This window comes from Parasteatoda tepidariorum, chromosome 6, assembly GCF_043381705.1.
Source record: "Parasteatoda tepidariorum isolate YZ-2023 chromosome 6, CAS_Ptep_4.0, whole genome shotgun sequence".
NCBI classification, from domain to species: domain Eukaryota; kingdom Metazoa; phylum Arthropoda; class Arachnida; order Araneae; family Theridiidae; genus Parasteatoda; species Parasteatoda tepidariorum.
Genome location: NC_092209.1, coordinates 67,206,090 through 67,225,961, shown reverse-complemented (window position 1 = coordinate 67,225,961; position 19,872 = coordinate 67,206,090). Strand labels below are relative to the sequence as shown.

Sequence of the window (19,872 nt, the reverse complement as noted above, 5' to 3'; positions counted from 1 at the left end):
TATTGTAGTTTTTGGGTATAAATCTAGAAATTAGACTCCGTAATAGAGCGAATATCTATCTCTTGAAGGGTTTATTCACACTAAACATAGAAGTATTTCTATCCTTAAAGTAGATGTATGGACTACTGAGTAGTATTTTTTGTATTAATCTAGGAATTAGACTCCGTAATAGAGGGAATACCTATCTGTTGAATGGTTTGACCTCGCTAAATTATGAAGTATTTCCATCTTTAATTTAGATAGTAGTTTTTTTCCTTTCCTTTTAAATCTAGAAATTAGAGAATATCCATTTGTTGGTGAGTTTATCCACATTGAAGATAGTATTTCTACCTTTAAATTGGTTGTATGGACTACTATTTAGTATTTTTTGTATAAATCTAGAAATTAGACTCCGTAATAGAGCGAATGTCTAAGTTGAAGGGTTTATCCATGTTAAATATACAAGTATTTTTATCTTTAGAGTAGATGTCCGGACTACTTAATAGTATTTTTTTTGTGTAAATCTAGGAATTAGACTCCGTAATCGAGGGAATATCTATTTGTTGAAGGATTCATCCATACTGAAAATTGAAGATGTAACGAAAAGCAACGAAGGAATATACACTTGTTATGCTGAAAATGCTGGAGGGCAAAGAAACTCAAGCGCTCTCCTTATGATCAGGCAAAATGGTAAGTATTCGATTTACAATCGTTATTTATGATATTTTTGCTATGAAAATCATGAGAAAAAAAAGCTTAGACAATATTCGATCTAGTGATGAGGTTTAGGATTTTATTTTGCGACCACCTTTATTAGCATCCTATTCTTCGTGTGGCTAAAATGTGAGAAGTATGTCTAAAAATGTGGTACAGTATAAGCAGAAGTTTCTTTGTTTCTAGATTTATACAAAGTAGATTTTCAATTAATCGTTTGTCGTGGAACCTATACACTGCGAACGATAGATACAGGAATACGACGAATAAATATCAAATAATGACTTGACAATTTATGAAAAGTAATAAAGAAGTTATGAACTTGAAAATAAATAAATTTTCAAGAAGTTCAAAAAAAATAATAATCGCAAAAAGTTTGGACTTGCTGCAAAAATATTTTGATGCAAAAAGAGAATAGTAAGCGCATTTATTTATTTAAAATATGTTTGTACATTTTGGCTTGAGCACACTCGTTTCTTCTCATTGCAAACAATAAAGTTTCGTCATTTGTAATAGTTTGCTGTTTATTTTGTACAGAGTGCGCAAAAAAAAAAAAAGACTTTCCTGAAATTTTTTTTTTTATTTATCGGATCTTCGCGTTCTAGGACTCAATTTTAATGTTTCAAAGGGGTTGCCACAAATTTTCTAACTAATTAGTACAGGCGACATTTTGAATTCCAAAATCTGGCACGAAAGTGTACTTTGTTCAAATAAACATACCCTTTTTCGGCAGATTTGGATTTCTGACCCCCAAAATATAGGGGGGGCCGCAATCTGGCAAAAATGGTCCCAATTGTTTGAATTTTGCTCTTTGCATATTTTGCCATATCTCGAGAACTTTTAGGCGAAATGGAAACAAATTTTAACACAATTATAAAATTCGTTTATTCAAAGATAATTCCACGCAAAAAAGAACGTTTATTAAACATTAATTATTTTATGTAATGATAGTCGAAAAGGCTTTGAATTCTAAGGTATAAAATTTTTAACATCATTTTAAAGAGTGTAATTTTTATATTGCAAAATGTGAGCGAAATCGTTCGAATAGTTCCTGAGAAATCAAATTTTTAAAATACGACTTCTTTAAAATTCGATTTCTAGGGAAATACGCAAAAAGTAAAACTAACATTAAAGGGTCCAAGCTTTAAATTACTATTCTAACCAAACCAATGCTACCATATTTTCAAGATTGCGACTATCTCCTTTATTTTGGCATTCAGGAATCAAATTTTAAAAAAAGTATTCCTTTAAGGTATATATTTAAAAGTCCCTCCTTGTTTTAAAAGGCTTCGAAGCATTACAAAATTTTGGCTCCAAATGTGGTTCCGCTTTGCTGTCTTCAATGGCATCTCATTGTGCTTCTTCAGCTTCTGTAGCTAGTTCCATAGCTAGCTTCTTGTTAGCTTCAAAAACAATCCAAAAGGATATTGCTAACATTTAACATTGCGCGCAGAGTTTTTATGTGATAAAGTGTTTTATGTGTGTAAACTGCTTATTTTCGATTTTCGTTTTTTAAAAGCCCTTATAAGTGCTTTTTTCTTTGGATGTTTTTAAAAATCCTTAATTTTCCCTTTTCGAAAAGGAGATTTTTTTCTTTACCACGTCGATTTTCGCCACGTGTTATGCAAAAAAGTACTTTTCATATTATTCTATTCAACGTTCCTGTAATGAACACAATCTTATATCTGGTACCATGGTGAATGTAAATAAATGACAAACTTTAATTAATTGTTTTACTCTTTTGAAAATGGTAGCTTAACAGATTAAATAATTCCCCTGTTTTCTTAGCCTACTACACTTCTCGTTTTCCGTACAGAAATTTGGTCGTAATTTAAAAATTAATGCAGTTGTTTTAGAGTAAATTATTTGCTTGTAAATCCACGTAAATACTTATATTACGACCATAACAAATAATAATAATAATTAGTGTAATGCAATCAAAATCGAAAGTATGCTTATGCAAATTTATACTAACTCACGCGTAAAAATAATTCCTAAATAGTGAATTTTGTCCCTAAAAACCTCTACAAAACAGAAAACCAAAGTAAAACTTATCAGAAAATAAATAAATTGAGCTATTCCCGTTCGGATGTGCAAAAAAGAAAATAAAAGGCAAAAAGATACCTCTGTAAAACAGTCTTTTCAACAAGCATAGTTTTATAGCCGGAAAACGGTGTACAGGGGTAATGCGCGTACCCGCTAGCTTGTTTTAAAGGTGCAGTTAGCAATAGGGGACATAAAAAATAAAATCGCAATTAAAAGTCATGGTTTCGTTTTACTATGTTGTTTCTCTGTTTATAGATAATCTATTTAGTTTATTTTTACATTATTTCAATAGCGTAATTTAAATAGTTTACAGAATTTGTTTTTTATAATTTTTGAAGTAAGAAATTTAATGAATAAAAATGGAAAATAATAAATTCACAAAATGTCTAAAAATGTAATTAAAATACGTTTTCATTAATACAAATTGAGTTTCCCTCATAGTTTTTAATTACACAACGTTTATTGATAACTCAATAGAGTTTATCAAATAGCTAATGGGGCTCATTAATTATGTAATAGCGTATCCAATAGCGTTTATTATTCACCCATCAGCATTTATTAAACCTAATAGCGTTCATTTATCATTTGGTGCAGATAGGACACCGGTGTCCATTTTATTTATTTTTTTTCTGACGTCAGATTTTATGTATTTTTCCTGTCGTTTCTGAATTACAAAAAAAAAATCTATTTTGGAATTATTTTTTTTAATTGCGAAAAGCATTCTAATAGCTGCTAAATAAAATCTGTTAGATTATCAGGATTACATTTGATCTAAATTATAAAATCCCAAAAAGTAGTTTGAATTTTTTTTTTCATTCATATCCAAAAATTTATCAATGATTGATTCTGTAAATTGAAGAAATTTCAATTATGAATTACTGTTTCTGTTAGATCTAAATAAGCGCAATTTTGAAAATATTTTTGTTTGGAAGTGAGCCATGTTTAGAAAATTTTACTTTTAACATAAAAAAGAGACACCAATGTCCAGTGTTGTATTTCATTACCAAAAATTATTAAAATACCAAATATATTATATTTTACTAGTTAAGGAATTTAGTGTCGCGACCTAGGCCATTGAGCCCATACGCCAAATACTTAGATGCCTCATCGCCTTGACAGATCCCAGCCCAGCCCAAGGGTCAAGCAATACGCGGACACCGGGCAAGGGCCCGAGTCACGCAAGAATAAAAGCACCATAGATCGAGAGCAAAGGAGGCCTGAAATATTTTATACTATATTAATATTTTATATTAATATTTTACATTAATATTTTATGCTAATATTTTATATTAATATTTTATATTAATATTTTATATTGACAAGAAAATATTTTACTTGTTAATACAAAACTATTATACTGAATTAATACAAAATAATGAAAAGTTCTGCGACAAAAGGGTAAGTATCTGGAAGTCGCAGTATTAAAGTACGATTAAAAACATGAGTTTTTGTTGTTTTTTTAACTGTAGAAGCTTTTATGTATCTTTACATTAAAATAAAATGTTCTAATTTTCTTTCCTAGTTCCACCTGTTTTTACTCGAACGCCTGAGGATCAGAGAATTCACTTAGGATCCAGTATAGAGTTACCCTGTCATGCCAAAGGTCAGCCAATGCCTCAAATAAAGTGGAGAAAAGATGGCCATGTTATGTCTTCTTATTCGGATCATCACCGAATCAACAGTCAAGGCGATTTATACATGTTTAACGTTGGAAAAGAGGATGAGGGAATTTATGAATGCATAGCCGAAAATGAAGTTGGATCTGCATTTGTATCAATGCACCTTACAGTATCAGGTAAGTAAAAAGGAAATTGATACATCAAATTTTCAGATCATAGATAACACATTCACAGAAGTAGGAAATAATTAAAACTTAACCTGGGAATAATTAGGTACTTTCCCATTTCGATGGCACTCCCTAGTCTAAAAGACATGCTAGCTCGATTCATTCTTTAGGTACCTTTTGATAGATAAAGGTTGGCATTGTTGATGTCTACTTTCCCCACATTAGTGACCTGGACTTGCTATGAACACGCCTATTTCGATGGATGGTACACATTGAAAAGTTGACTTACTATTTGTGAGTGCGTCATCATCTTCCTCGCGCTGTTGCTTCTCTGTCTCATTTACACACAACGTGATCCTGCACACACTCTACTGCTAATAGCAACACACACACAACCGTGAACTTAATACAGCTCTCCCCACAAGTTCCCGAAATCTGGTGAACCTAACACAGCTCTCCCTGTCTTCTGCAAATACGGCAACTAGTGGTATCCGTTCTTCGAATTCTATGCCTGATAAAATTTCCGGTGGTGAAGTATTGTGTCATAACTACCACTACGATTATTAAAGATCAATTCACTGTTATATACTACGTGTATTGTCAATTTCTACTCTCCTCTTACTCTCTTTTCTTGTGACTAGTAATATGCATGTAATAGAGATTTCTTTTCCTTTTCTGAGCAATGTTTTTAGGTTTTTGTTTTAAAATATTAATGTTTGTTAAAAACTATTTAATAAATTCTATTCGGATTTACTGTATCTAGTAATACACATTTAATTTTTTAACGGGGTTTTTATACTTGCATGTTATTATCAAGTTTATTAATACTCCATTGATCATTTCCAATTAAAAAAATATTCTTAATCAATAGGTTAACATGTTGAATGCCACGCTAATTTCACCCTTGCCCGTCTGGCCAAACGGTAAATGACTACAAACTAAATTTGCAAATATTAGATAGATTTTGTTAGTTTTTTAAAAGGATTAGTATGACATATCTTCCTTTGCTTGCTTTATTTAAATTAACTGGGCCTATACCATTCATCATTAAATTACATACAGTAAGGTAAAATACATTGATTTGACAAACATTGTGGTAGCCATAAGAAATCAAGCCGTTTGCTTGTGAAATAATAAAACAATGAAAAAATTCAATATGACAAATTGACGTTTTTACGTTGACGACGTTAATTGACGTTTACATAACATTAGAAATATTGATTGTAGACTTATATTAAAAATAAAGATAAAACATAATTTGATATGTACAATAATTGATTTTTGAAAAATTAAAGACATAATTGATGAATATAGGTAAATCATACCTTGATACATGATAAAATAACAGATTTGGAGGAAATACGGTAAATATATTTTATCAGAGAAATATTGCTCATTAAGTACAATAGAATTTGCAAAAGAATTTAACGTACATAAGTTGATAAATATATATGCATAAATTGGCTATATTATCAGATAATAAATTTTTATGTAATTTAATTTTAACTTAAGTGAAAGTCTGCTGTGAAAAGTTCAGTGAATTTAACTTGAGAGTCTTGAAAATAAAAATAGAACTCGCTGGGATTGAGATGTTTCCCCGATGATCCCCCGCAGAAGGCGGAGCACTTCTTCATTTTTGAGCAATTCCTGTAATTCTTTGATTAATGACACTAATCGGTGAGCAAGTTTAGGCGTCGAATTTGATGTTGCACGAGGGCTCCTTCTGCTGGGGCGGGAGCATGACATATCTGAAGAAGTGGTGAATTATATAAGCCTACGAATTGTTTAAAAAATAGTGGTGGATAAAAATCTACTAAATTGAATTTATTACACCAAGAATCACAATTAATAAACCACCACTCGAAAATATTTATTCGCTGTCCGGCGCAAGTTGGCATCTCTGTGTATATGGGTAAAACTACTTTTGTGTGTTCTATGTCACATTAATTTATTCAAACCATTTTAGTAACGATAATCATATAAAAAATTTAAAATTTACTCGAATTATGGATTTCTAATAATCTTGGCTTCGTCGGTCACCGGTGACCCCCATGGTATTCTAACTTGTTAAGTATAATAGATTGACTAGGGCTAATTTCTTAGAGATTTTACTGATGACTTAACATTTTATTTTCGTTGGCAGATGAACCTTTTGTTGGAAGACCGGGTGACGGTTTGATATTTGTAGCTGTTGATGAAGCCCGGGTTGAAATTGACAAAGCTCTGAATCACACCTTATACGAGTTATTCGGAGAACCACATAGGAGACAACCTGGAGAACTGTTGCAAGCCTTCAGGTTTCCAACGAATGAAGCCAGAGAAGCCGCTAGATCAGCTGAAATCTATGAACGAGCACTAGAAATTGTATGGAGTCACGTACGATCTGGAAATCAGTTTAATTTAAGTGGTATGTTATTATTCCAGCTAATTAAGTGAATACCTGATTTTTTATTTAATTATTTGCACATAATTTATTTTGTTTAGTATTTAATTCTGCATGTTTTTGTGTATTGAGAAATATTTCGGTTTGAAGAAGTTGAAGAATTTACCATGAAAACGTTGATGACGGGGTGAGGTTTCGCCCTCTATTTCTCGCTCCCGTTATATTTCCGGGCTGGAGTGTTCAGTAGTAACACGCCAATAAGAATAAAACTAATTCATTTCTTTTGCCCGGAAAATATTTATTTCTCATTCTCATACCAGATGGCAGTACCAGGATATTTTTAAGGTAATTGTGGAAGAGATGAAAACAATAAAAGATGTAGAAAGGAAACTCGGTACTACTGTCCAGATTGTGACGTCGACCTTTGTATCTCATGCTTTGAAATTTATCACACAAGAAAGAATTACTAATCTGAATTTATATTATACGTAAGTTTAATAAAATTCCTTTTTAATATTTAAAACACATATTTTTTTATATTTTCCTTGCTTTGCTGGAAAACCAACATTACGGAAGCTTACGTATCTAAGACAATTAAACTTTTATTTAATGATAAAGTCAGGTTTTACGACATTCAAACTATTTTTATAGAAAGGTTAAGAAATTAAAAAAAAGATGTCAGTGATTTAGGAAGCATATTGACCAGTTTCCTCCCTTTAAAAAACATTTTATCTTATAAGCTGACTGTTGGTAGTATATTCGTCTTGAAGCTGTGCAAAAACTTAAAACAGTATCAATATATTGTTTTTTTTTTAATTTTTATTAACTTTTCTGTTCTTATTTTTTTATTTAAAAAAATAATAAATTTATCTTTGATACTCAACAATTATTTTTGTTATAAATATTAAGCACCATAAATATTTGTTTCGATTTTAGATTTTAGATATCAAGATATCTTATCAGATGATAAGCTCGACCTTTTAGCGAATTTATCCGGCTGTCTAATACATAAAAAAGAACCGAGCTGTTCTGATATGTGCTTTCACCAAAGTTACCGAACATTCGATGGTTTATGCAATAACTTCAACCATCCGAGGTGGGGAGCATCACTGACACCTTTCACGAGACTGTTACCAGCAGAATATGAAAATGGTTTCAATACACCCATAGGTAGCATCTCGTTCATTTGAAATTTAATCTCAGTTTTATTTAATACAATATAACTTTAAATTTATTGATTATAATTTATTTCAGGTTGGTCAAGAACAAAGCTATACAATGGGCATCCAAAACCCAGCGCAAGGGTTGTATCCACTGAAATTGTATCTACACATTCAGTATCTCAAGACTCTGAATATACGCATATGTTGATGCAATGGGGTCAGTTTTTGGACCATGACCTCGATTTCTCAATGCCTTCCATTAGTCACGCAAGCTTCATAGACAGCGTCGATTGCGCCACCTCGTGTGAGACAGTTGCACCCTGTTTTCCCATAGAAGTACCACCAGGAGATCCTCGCATTCGTAGGCATAGCTGCATGGAGTTTATACGCTCCAGTTCTGTCTGTGGATCAGGCATAACATCTGTGTTTTTCAACAGAGTTGAACCTAGAGAGCAAGTCAACCAGTTGACAGCGTTTATTGATGCTTCAAACGTCTACGGTAACAATGAGCGTATTGCTGAGCACCTACGCGAGATGAGTAGCAATAGAGGTCTTATGAGAACTGGTATCTTAACTGCATCGGGAAAACCTCTATTGCCCTTTAATGATGGACAGCCAATTGATTGCAAAAGAGATCTTGCTGAGAGTACAATAGATTGCTTCTTGGGTGGAGATGTCCGAGCCAATGAACAATTAGGACTGCTATCAATGCACACATTATGGGTCAGAGAACATAACCGCATTGCAAAGGAGCTATTTCGTTACAACCCACACTGGGACAATGAGAAACTTTATCATGAATCAAGAAAGATTGTTGGGGCCATTATGCAACATGTTACTTATGCTCATTGGTTGCCGAAAATATTAGGTGAAAATGGCTATGCTAAATTAGGGCCTTATAAAGGATATGATCCTAATGTCAACCCATCCATTGCAAATGTGTTCGCTACTGCTGCCTTAAGATTCGGCCATACGTTGATTAATCCTGAATTAATGAGATTGAACGAGACATTTCAACCCATTCGCGAAGGTAATCTTCCTCTTAGGAAAGCATTCTTTGCACCATTTCGTTTGGTTGAAGAAGGTGGTATGGATCCATTGTTTAGAGGACTGGTGTATGCTCCAGCGAAATTAAAGCGTCCTGATCAGCTTCTTAATTCAGACTTGACAGAGCATCTATTCACAGTAAGTTTAGTGTCAATAATTGTACTTTTCTTCATAGCAAAGGTTAGTTTAAAAAACGAAAATAACTTAGTAACACAGATCCGAATCTGAGTGGTGTCTGGTAGTTTTAAACGTTGCTCCTGATCTACCCACGGTTTGATGGTTTTTAAATTGGAATCACACTGACGTCAAGATAACCACAAGGGGATTGTGTGATTTTCCTCTGTGCAACGTAAATACTACTCGGTTTCACTTTAAAATTTCTCTGCTAACGCGAGTTTGTCTCAGTATTTGATCCAAGAGTTAACTTATCTTTTGAGACATGTTAAAATTTGCAAGATAACAGTGTTGGACATTAAAAAACACACATCGGATGTATGAATTGGCTGTTCAAATTAATATATAAATCAGATACTTTATAAAAAGCTGTTTTACTGATTCTTTTATTATTTTAATACTCGGAATGTCTAATAATTACTAGATCAAAAATAATATTACTAAGTATAGTTCGCTGGTCAGGCAGAAATTTGTAACACCATCTCCTCAGACGCAGAGTTCATTTCAGCGCGGGTGTAAGAGGAGAAACATCTCCGCTATTGAAAATGAGACAACCCTTACTGCGAGCCAAACGCAAGCACACTTACTTCGCTTTATCATCTGCTATAATACCTTTCGTTACTCTAACTTATTAAATATATTTTTGACTTAAAAACCAAGCAAAATATCTTAAAAATTGACAAACTATTCACTCAAAACAGGGAAATATCATAAAATTTATGAAATATTTAATGTTAAATAAATGCACATAAAGATTGCGAAATAAATATTTTTGTCATACGATCGCCAAATAGCGACGTTATTCAGGATTATTCATATCCTTCTCCCAAAAGTAGCGAAATAGTATCGTCGGATACCATGTGATGAAGGAGGAGCCAAGTGCCAAAACTCCTAGTGAACAAACTAAACAAAATTTTAATATGATGAATATCATTAGAATGCTTGCAAAAGCAGTCTTTCTTTAAGAAACTCGAATTGAATAAAAATTTGAGGATTTCAGAAGCTGTTATGAAACGCATTACATTTTCTTTGAAAAATATTTTATTACAAATGTAGCTTTAAGAATTTTTGCAAATAAATTCTTCCACTAGTTTTCACTTATTAATCATGAAACACCCTATATATATCATAAATGGTAGTTACGTAAACCTACGTAATAATAAACTCTCGTTACGTAAAAATGACCAACGAATTGGAAAATTTATCAAAGAAAAATTGAAAGAAATGTACGGTTTGCTGCTTACTGCTAAGGAAACGCTTTTATTATTGCAACTAAATTTCAAATTTAGTTTCAAAGGTTCGTCAACTGATGGCACTGCTAACTGAAAAGCTATGTTAAAGCAATGTTTTATCCAAAACACCATTTCTAGCAACAACGTGGCTCGAGCTGAGGTCAAAACTAACAAACGATAGCGGAAATATTTCTGTTACAATAGGCTAACATGCAATCGAGTCGTTGCTTTAGAACTTTCCTCAAAGTCATCGTTTGAAAAAATGTTTACAAATTTTAAAAATTGGTGAGAATAAATCACTCGTTACCTAAGCAGAACATAACAAACTGTTCATTTCTATCACCTTTCCTTCAGCCTAAATTATTTTTTCAAGTCATTGCTAATTTTTAAATACTCTGTATTTAAAATCTTATGTTTGTTGTCTGTTTTTTGTTTTACTAAACAATGTGTATAGTGTATTTTAATGACAGTTATTAAATTAATTGAATTTATAGCCAGCCCATTTAGTTGCCCAAGATCTCGCTGCTTTAAATGTCCAGAGAGGAAGAGACCACGGTTTGCCGTCATATAACAAATGGAGGAAATATTGTAATTTGACAGTGGCCTCTACATTCGACGATCTCAGAAATGAAATTACGGATATCTCCCTCCTAAGAAAGCTGCAACAATTGTATGGTCATCCAGGTCTGCTCAAAAACTTTACTTCCCTTAAATTTTGATTACGAGTTTTCCAGGTTATTTCACATAATAGTAATTTGAAGTAGCAAATCTTAAATTGTAGGTCGAGTAGTTAAAGTAGTCTGACATTGTGTGCGAGAAAAATTGGCATTGTGACTCATTTTCAATAATCGACAGCTTTAACGCGTGTTATATAAAACCTATAGAAGTATACAGGGTGTTCTGTAATGATCGTCCTTAATATATATATTGAAGATTCTAGTTAAAAGTTAAACAAGAGATGTGTGGTTTAAAATTGCAAAATAGAAGAAAAAACAGCTATCTAAATTTAACGAATCACAACTAAAGAAGGCGAGATGGATAACATCAAATTCTTATTTGATAGTCGGATGAAATGGAGAGGAGTTGAAAAGTGTGTTTTAGCAATGCCTGCAGTTGGGCAGTCAAACAGGTTTTGATGTTTTCGGTCTCGTCTTCCTCAGTAAATTCATTAGATTTCATATTTTACCTTTCTTAAACATTATTTTACGCCCCCCAATATGCATATTTTTTTAGTAATTTTTGAAAAGTATTTTAATAATCGATATTAAGGAGCATCTTGAAAATAGAGTATTAAGTAAAACTTTTTTCTACGATCCCGAAAGAACCCTTTCTTCGCGTTTTAATTGTCTCCTTGTTGTCATTTTTTCTTTTGGTTTTTCTAAGACAAATTAAAATTACATTACAGTTTAATTTTATTAAAGCATTCCCGCAACAGCCCGTTGTAAGCTAGACTCCACAAATTTACCTTTAATTTTTCACAGTGTAACTGCTTTTCGCTTTTTTGCTTTTAAATTGCATATTTATTCCAAATCACGTAAAAAAAATATGAAGAAGGAACTAAAGTAGAAGAGTCATAAACATATGTTAATCTGAGGCGAGAAAATCTTGACTTTAAGTTTAATTTTGTCATTAATCAATTTCATTTTTTTCCATTATTATGAAGACCGCTTTTTTTTCACTATTATTATTATTAATTATTATTTATTTATCTCATATGAATCCATATTTCATATTTTTTTCCTCGCATTAAATTACTTGCCAGCTAATTATGCATTTATACATTTGTTTAATTTTGAGATTGTTTACTTTTACTTTGAAAAGCGTATTATTATTATAGGTTCATTTCACTATTGCAACCATTATTGATGATTCAAGATCTAGCGAATAACTAAGATCAGAAAAGAATCAAAGAAAAAAAGCGAATTAACGAATCAGTGAATAGATGAATTAGTGAAACAGATTTTTTAAGTTATGTTTCAAAGCAATTCGCAAATTTCCGACGTCATTTATCAAACTCATTACCGAAAACCTTGTTGGCGCATTCTGCAGTGACATCGGCAGTTTGCAATTGCAGCGAATTAACGAATCAGTGAATTAGTAAAACATATTTTATTAAATTATGTTTCAAATTGCAAATTGCCGAGGTCATTTGTTAAACTCATTATCGTTAACCTTGTTGGAGCAATCCGAAGTGACGTCAGCAGGTTGTAATTACTTTTAATACTTTTAATCGGCAGTTTAAAATTGCGATTTTTTTTTCATTGTAATTCACGAATGTTTGTTTGTAATTAACGAATTAGTGAATAGATGAATTAGTGAAACAGATTTTTTAAGTTATGTTTCAAAGCAATTCGCAAATTTCCGACGTCATTTATCAAACTCATTAACGAGAACCTTGTTGGCGCATTCTGCAGTGACATCGGCAGTTTGCAATTGCAGCGAATTAACGAATCAGTGAATTAGTAAAACATATTTTATTAAATTATGTTTCAAATTGCAAATTGCCGAGGTCATTTGTTAGACTCATTATCGTTAACCTTGTTGGAGCAATCCGAAGTGACGTCAGCAGGTTGTAATTACTTTTAATACTTTTAATCGGCAGTTTAAAATTGCGATTTTTTTTTCATTGTAATTCACGAGTGTTTGTTTGTAATTAACGAATCAGTGAATGGATGAATTAGTGAAACAAATTTTTTATATTAATGAAACATATTTTTTAAATTATGTTTCAAGGCAACTTGCAAATCGCCAACATCATCTGTCAGACTCATTACTGCGAAATTTTTAGTTTGTAAGGATCTAAATTTTTGCCATAGCTTAAGACATCTAAAAACTTAAAATTTGTAATAAGGTTTTTCATTTTTTTTCCTCCACTATTATAGATAACATTGATCTCTGGGTTGGTGGTATCAGTGAAGATTCAATTGAAAGTGCTAAGATAGGGCCAACTTTCCTTTGCTTACTCATTGATCAATTTAGAAGAGTCAGAGACGGCGATCGGTATGTATGATATATTTATCTCAGATGTTTATTATTTAGGCTTAAAAAATGATTGGAAAAAAAGTTTTTAAAAAAATTAATAATTTTTTACAGGTTTTGGTATGAAAATCCTGGTATCTTCACCACAGATCAGCTGACTCAAATAAAACAAAGTTCTTTAGCCCGAGTTATCTGTGATAATGGGGATAACATCACAACTTTGACTAAAGATGTATTCACTGTTCCTCATTTACAATCTCCAAAATTTACGTCTTGCTCATCTCTGCCGAGTATCAAATTAAATGTATGGACCGAATGCTGTCAAGGTGAATATCCGTTCGTAAATGTCAGCTCAAAAAATTAATTCCTTTATAGTTGTTTTATTTCTCATATTTTTTATCATATCTATGGAACTATTTACGAGAATCAAAAGATTTTCGAACCCACTTTTAATAAAACTCTCATGTGACCATAAATGAGTTAACTTAAATCAGTGCTTTTCTGCAACTAAGCATTCAAATCATGGACTGTAAATTAAAAGCGTTTTTATTTTTATATTTATATCAAATAAATTAGCTTAGCTTAAGTGGAATGCTCGTAAATTTTTGTTAATGTCTTTAGGTTCTTTTGTCGTCCTGCATGAGTAAAATTATAAGTTAAGTGAAAAAAACAAAATTTTGCATTATACATATATAAAAATTGTATTATAAAAAGTAAATTATAATTTAAAATTTTTCAGTTAATTTATTAATTGAATGTATACATATTGCTTAGTTTAAATTTAATAAGTAAATAAAAAATAATTTCACTTTTTGCATTTTTCCCACTCAATTCGTAAAAAAAAAATATTTCTGATACAGACACACATGCACACACACATATAAATAAAATCAGGTGATACAATTAATTATTATTTTCATAATGTGTGTATGCTATAAAAAATGTTTTTAGATCACTATATTGGATGTTCAGTTGTCTTAAATTATATAAAGATTATTTTAATCTAAAAATTACTTTTTAGCTATTTTTATTACTTAATTTAATAATGGTTTTTAAAAAGTTTTTAGAAATGTACAAAATATTTCTCTTTTTCTTAAACGATATTAATTTTAAATGGCAAAATTCAAACAGAATTGGCTGAATAGTAACTGAAAAATAAAAGCTTGAAAGTTCAACTTTGTCAAACTTTTATTTCTCAGAAATTATTCAAACGATATTAATTCAAATTTTTAGTTGTGTGTTGATTTTTAAAGTTCTTTTAGCATATAGTTAAAAACTTTTATATGAAATAATCTTTGAATAAATGAGTTTTATAATAAATAACTACAAAAAAATTTTGGTTATAGCAATTAAATTTAGATATTCAATGTAAAACGCGGAAAATAAAAATAAGGATCTTAAGTTTTCCATCAGTTTAATTAAACTGAAATGATCAAGTTTTCCACATTTCGAGGGTCAAAAATGCTATGTTTAATTAGAGAAAGTGCATTTTCGTTGCTGGTTTTGTTTTTAATTGTCAAATTCTAGATCGTTCTATTATAAAATATAATCAAAAACTATTCAGTGTGATTTCTTTTTACTGACTGAAGTACAACTTTTTTAAAATTTGAGAACTCTGAAACTATTCGACTGATTTCGTTCGAATTTTGCTTTTTGCCAAGTAAAATTACATTCTTTAAAACGATGTAAAAAATTGTATACCTGACAGTTCGAAATTATTTAGACTATTATTGAATAAAAAAATAATAAATACATTAAAAAGTTACTTTTTGCATGGAATTTTCTTAGGATAAACAAATTTTATAATTGTGAGCAAAAATTTTTAAATTCGCTTAAAAAGTTCTCGAGATTTGGCAAAATACGCAAAAAGTAAGATTAACATTAAGGGATCCAAATTATTAGGATTATAATTTTTCAGATAGTGGCTTCTCCTTATATTTTGGGGGTCAGAAATAAGACTCCGTCGGAAAAAGGGTTCTGTTTATTAAGAGAAAGTATGTTTTAATGTTTAATTTCGTAACTTAAAATACTGTCTGGATTAAGTAATTAGCATATTTGAGGTCAACACCTCAAACCATTAAGATTGAGTCCTCAAACATGAAGATCAAATCAATTAGATCAGAAGTTATTCAGAGTGGTCCGTTTATTTTTTGCACACTTTACGTAAGATAGGTGTTAAGCAATTAAAATATAATTACTTAACGCCTTCTTTGTTATGTTTTTTATTTTATTTTGTTTTTTTAATCACTGTTTCTATTAATAATACTTAAGAAATACTAATAATCTCATTTCAGAATGTCGTGCATCCAGAAATGATGAATTGAACGATATTAACCTCCGTCCAAGACGATCTTTTCTTGTGCGTTCAGAAGAGGAATTTAGTTTGCTAAATGACCAGGCTATACACCACGAACCATTTAATCTTACTCAACAGTCTAAGAAAGAACACGATTTAGACATCACTGAAGAAAGGATCGAAGGCATCGAGGAATTAGTTGGAAAACTAGAAAAAACAGTTCATCGCCTGAGCAGAAAGGTAAATACCACCTTGGTTTTCACCACTAATGTTAGACGTACGCAATACTATAACAGGGTGCGTAGCCAAATTATTCAACAAAAAATAAGCACCTTTTAAGCACTTTTCAAGCATTCAAAAAAAATTTTAAGCACTATAAAAAAACATCATAATTAGGCAGGGTTGGAAAGTTTTGACAATTGACGGTTTTATCATGTTTTAACCGTCATGTCAATAAAAAAAAAATTTGGCACTGTTTTTGACAATTGTCAAAAATCATGAAATTTTGAATCATATAAAACGAATGGCGTTTTCATACGATACGTTCTCTCTGACAATACATTGGGGTTGAAATAATTGTGCAAACGTTGAGTAGAACAATGTGAACTGAGTCTTTTTGCATAATTCGAAGCGAAAATCAACATGATAAGGGAAAAATTTCATTTTGTAAAAAGGAAAATTAAGCACTTTTTAAAAACACCCAATAAAAAAAGCACCTTTAATGGCTTTTAAAAAAAATATCGAAAATAAGCACCTTTTTAGCACTTTTAAAAAACGCTGCGCACTCTGTATAAGAATTTAAAAATAAAATTTAAAAAAAAACACATTAAAGGGGTTTAAAAATAAATAATACAGTAAAACCTTTTTAATTGACCACCTCTGTAAGGTGATCTTCTGTCAAAATTGATTTAAATAATCAAATACCGGAAACAGGCAAAAACAATTAAATTTCCCCTTTGTAAGTTGATTGCTTGTTTGAATGAACCATGAAATTTCTGAACTATTCAACTGCATTACATTATATTGAAGGTTTAATATATCAGTAACATCTTCATGAAATAGTCAAAAAACAGGCTTCTAAACCTTAATTTTCAGCATAATCAAATTAAATAACTCCATTGGGTTTCTGTTAAAGTATTTTCAGTTGCATTTTTTATTGCTCTCTACACTTTTCGACGACTTTCTGAACAGATCAGATAATCTACAATTGAAATAAATTTACTTTTAGTTCCATCACAAACTAAAAGTTTAAATTTGTAAAAGAAATCTAGACGCTTGTTAGATTAAAATGCTTGCTAAGTGGCATATATCAATCAATAAATGCTGTAATAAACTTTTTTTTTCTGTATAATAATTTTTTGTGGAAGATATTACTATGCAAATTATTTATTTTTGGCACATTATTGTTCTAAGCCTCAAAAATTGCATGCAAGCGATGCAATTTTTCCAGAAGAATGAGAGGATCACTTCAATGTAGTTATTTCACATAACCAAATGGACTTTTGAAGCGTATAAAAATCAGAAATTAATGATGGGCAGTCCTTAAATCAAACAAATAAATTTTCATATTATCATCCCCGTAAATAAATTGTCACATTTTTAAAAAAAAATCTTTATCAAACCTATTTTCTCCTGTTATATTTATCTTTTCCATTTTCATATCATTAGTAGCATTCTGTCATTCTATAAGAGTCACAAAAATGCACCTATTATTCAAAATAAAAACAACTATCTATTGTTGAAACATAAGTAGCTTCACAACTTCTACGCTTATAGTGTATTTGATCAAATTCAGACAAAAAATACTATCGTGAAGAAGAAAAAAAAAAAATTTCCAATCAAATTTAATATCTTTTTAACTTAATTTTTCGATTATTTTTAAAACATTTGCCTTTTACAACAAAATTTCAATCAAAATCTCTCACTTGAAATGTCCTTTGGCAACTTTGTATAGCAAGATATCAAAAAAATTTTAAAATAATTTGAATTAAGTTTATATTTGCAGAAAACTGTTTAGACAATTTCCTATTTTTCTCCATTAACCCCTTCTCTGTCCGTGTTGCATGCCATGCGACTAAGAGAAAAATTGCATCATTGAAATTTGTCACTATTTACACATCTCTTTAAATCCTGCGCAATATTCAAATTTCTAAATATTGCTAAGAGATGGTGCAACTAAATCCACTTTCTTCTCAATTTTTGCAGTAAGATTTCTCGCCTTAGATTGAAATCAAAATCATTTTCTGTGATTTCGTTTTCATTAGTGTTACCGTTGCATGACAAAATAGTCACGATGTATTCAGAGAGTTAGCCTGAGGACAGTGAATTCATTTTCCTTCAATCGGAAGATGATAGTCCTGATTTACCAAGTAAAAATTGTTTTCTAAAATATTTTTCACGTAATTTTAATAATTATTTGATGCAGATATTTATCTTCAACCCCTTAAAGCAATAGAGTTCATAAATATGTTATCACAGTGTATTTCTTTAAGATAAAACTTAGGTGTACTGCAGGAAAAACGAAGATCAGTGGATGGGACATAACATATTTCACCACCAATAGGTCGAGCAAAAATGTGCTTGCAGACAAAACTATTTTGCATTTTCGAATTTATAGAACATATATTAATTTTCAGCAATAAAAAGAAATGCCTTTTTTGGGTAGAAAACTCAAAAAAAAAAAATCCAACAGAGGAAAAAATTATTTTAAGAACAATTATTTAGAAAGAGGAAAAAAGTGTAGGGACTTGTTTATTTGCCAAAATTGAAAACACGTATTTTTCATGGTATAACTTAAGTTTACAATATTATTTCACTTCAAGGTTCGAAAGCTGGAAGCAGAATTTAAACATCAAAGAAAGGGAGAGTGCATTGATTCCGACAAACAGGCTCGAACTTCTGGTGAAAAGTGGAAAAAAGACAAATGTACTAGCTGCCAATGTGAAGTAATAACTTAGACTACTAATAGCTCAATACAACACATTGCAATATTGTGACATTTTAATAACGTTCTAACTTTTTTTTTAGAACAATCAAGTTACTTGCTGGGTTGAAACCTGTCAACCAAGTACATGCTTACATCCAAGAATTATAGATGAAAAATGCTGTCCTGTTTGTTGAAGAGATGCACAAATTCATTAGCTGTGTTGCAACTGTGTGCCATTTGTTTTGTTGTAAATAAAAATTGTGCCATTTTTTTCATAACATTTCCATTAAAAAAAAAAATTTCAAGTTAAAACTTAGTAAACAATTTCAATTATTTTAAGAGGTTTATAAAAATTGCATTTTTACATTAATTGGTCTAATTTTTGCTAATTTTGTTTTAGACTCCAATAATATCTTATTAAACATATTTTTTCAAAGATAATTTCGAATTTCTAGAGTATTATGCATATTAAAATACATCTAATTTAACAATAGGTATATAATCTGAATCAGTTGATCAAGAATTGTAAATTTAGTGAGTTAATTGGGTGTTGGCAATTTAGAACAATGTTACCTATACCTTTTATCAAATCTATTCAAGCAATAATTTTAATCACCATAAAACTGAAATTGCAACAAAAGTTTTATGTTTCAATTCAAATAATATAAATACTGAGGGGAAAAAAAATCCTGACTTTTCCCTTTTCATGACTAATTTTATTATATTACTTTAATTTTTGTAACTCATTGCATAAATTTTGTTAATTTTCATATTTGCAATTGTAATAATTGCAATCGAAACATAAAAGCAAGTTTTGTGCTTCAATGCAGATAATCAGGGTGACCACAACTCCGTAAAGAAAATCCTGTCTTTTTCTTTTTTAGAGATAAATTTTATAAAATTACCTTGATTTTTCTAACTCGTGGGAAGAGTTTTATTAATTTTTCACTATTTATTACAAAAAAACTTTTTAACTGAATTAGAAAATAAAATTTTAAAAAATATTTACAAGAAAACTAAATTAACTTATTACAATGAAAAGGATTCAGGAAATAGCAGTAATGAGATATAATATATGTCACACAGATGCATATTTTTTTCTGCTATTTAAATCAATGTGAGAAACTTTTAAATCAATTGAAACAGT

General features: G+C 30.5%; 1 protein-coding gene across 1 annotated transcript in view; it reads left to right on the top strand.

Annotated features, from left to right (window-relative positions):
• The window catches only part of LOC107440831 (Peroxidasin), a 102,623-nt gene extending 83,627 nt beyond the window's left edge, over window positions 1-18,996 (top strand). Inside the window, exons 12-22 of the mRNA XM_043041871.2 lie at window positions 508-669; window positions 4,262-4,534; window positions 6,669-6,932; window positions 7,845-8,078; window positions 8,163-9,256; window positions 11,019-11,208; window positions 13,407-13,524; window positions 13,618-13,829; window positions 15,798-16,039; window positions 18,622-18,744; window positions 18,827-18,996. Coding sequence (XP_042897805.1) covers window positions 508-669; window positions 4,262-4,534; window positions 6,669-6,932; window positions 7,845-8,078; window positions 8,163-9,256; window positions 11,019-11,208; window positions 13,407-13,524; window positions 13,618-13,829; window positions 15,798-16,039; window positions 18,622-18,744; window positions 18,827-18,919 — 3,005 coding nt within the window. The 3' untranslated portion in view covers window positions 18,920-18,996. The remainder of the gene's footprint in view (window positions 1-507; window positions 670-4,261; window positions 4,535-6,668; window positions 6,933-7,844; window positions 8,079-8,162; window positions 9,257-11,018; window positions 11,209-13,406; window positions 13,525-13,617; window positions 13,830-15,797; window positions 16,040-18,621; window positions 18,745-18,826) is intronic.
• Window positions 18,997-19,872: the final 876 nt, after the last annotated feature.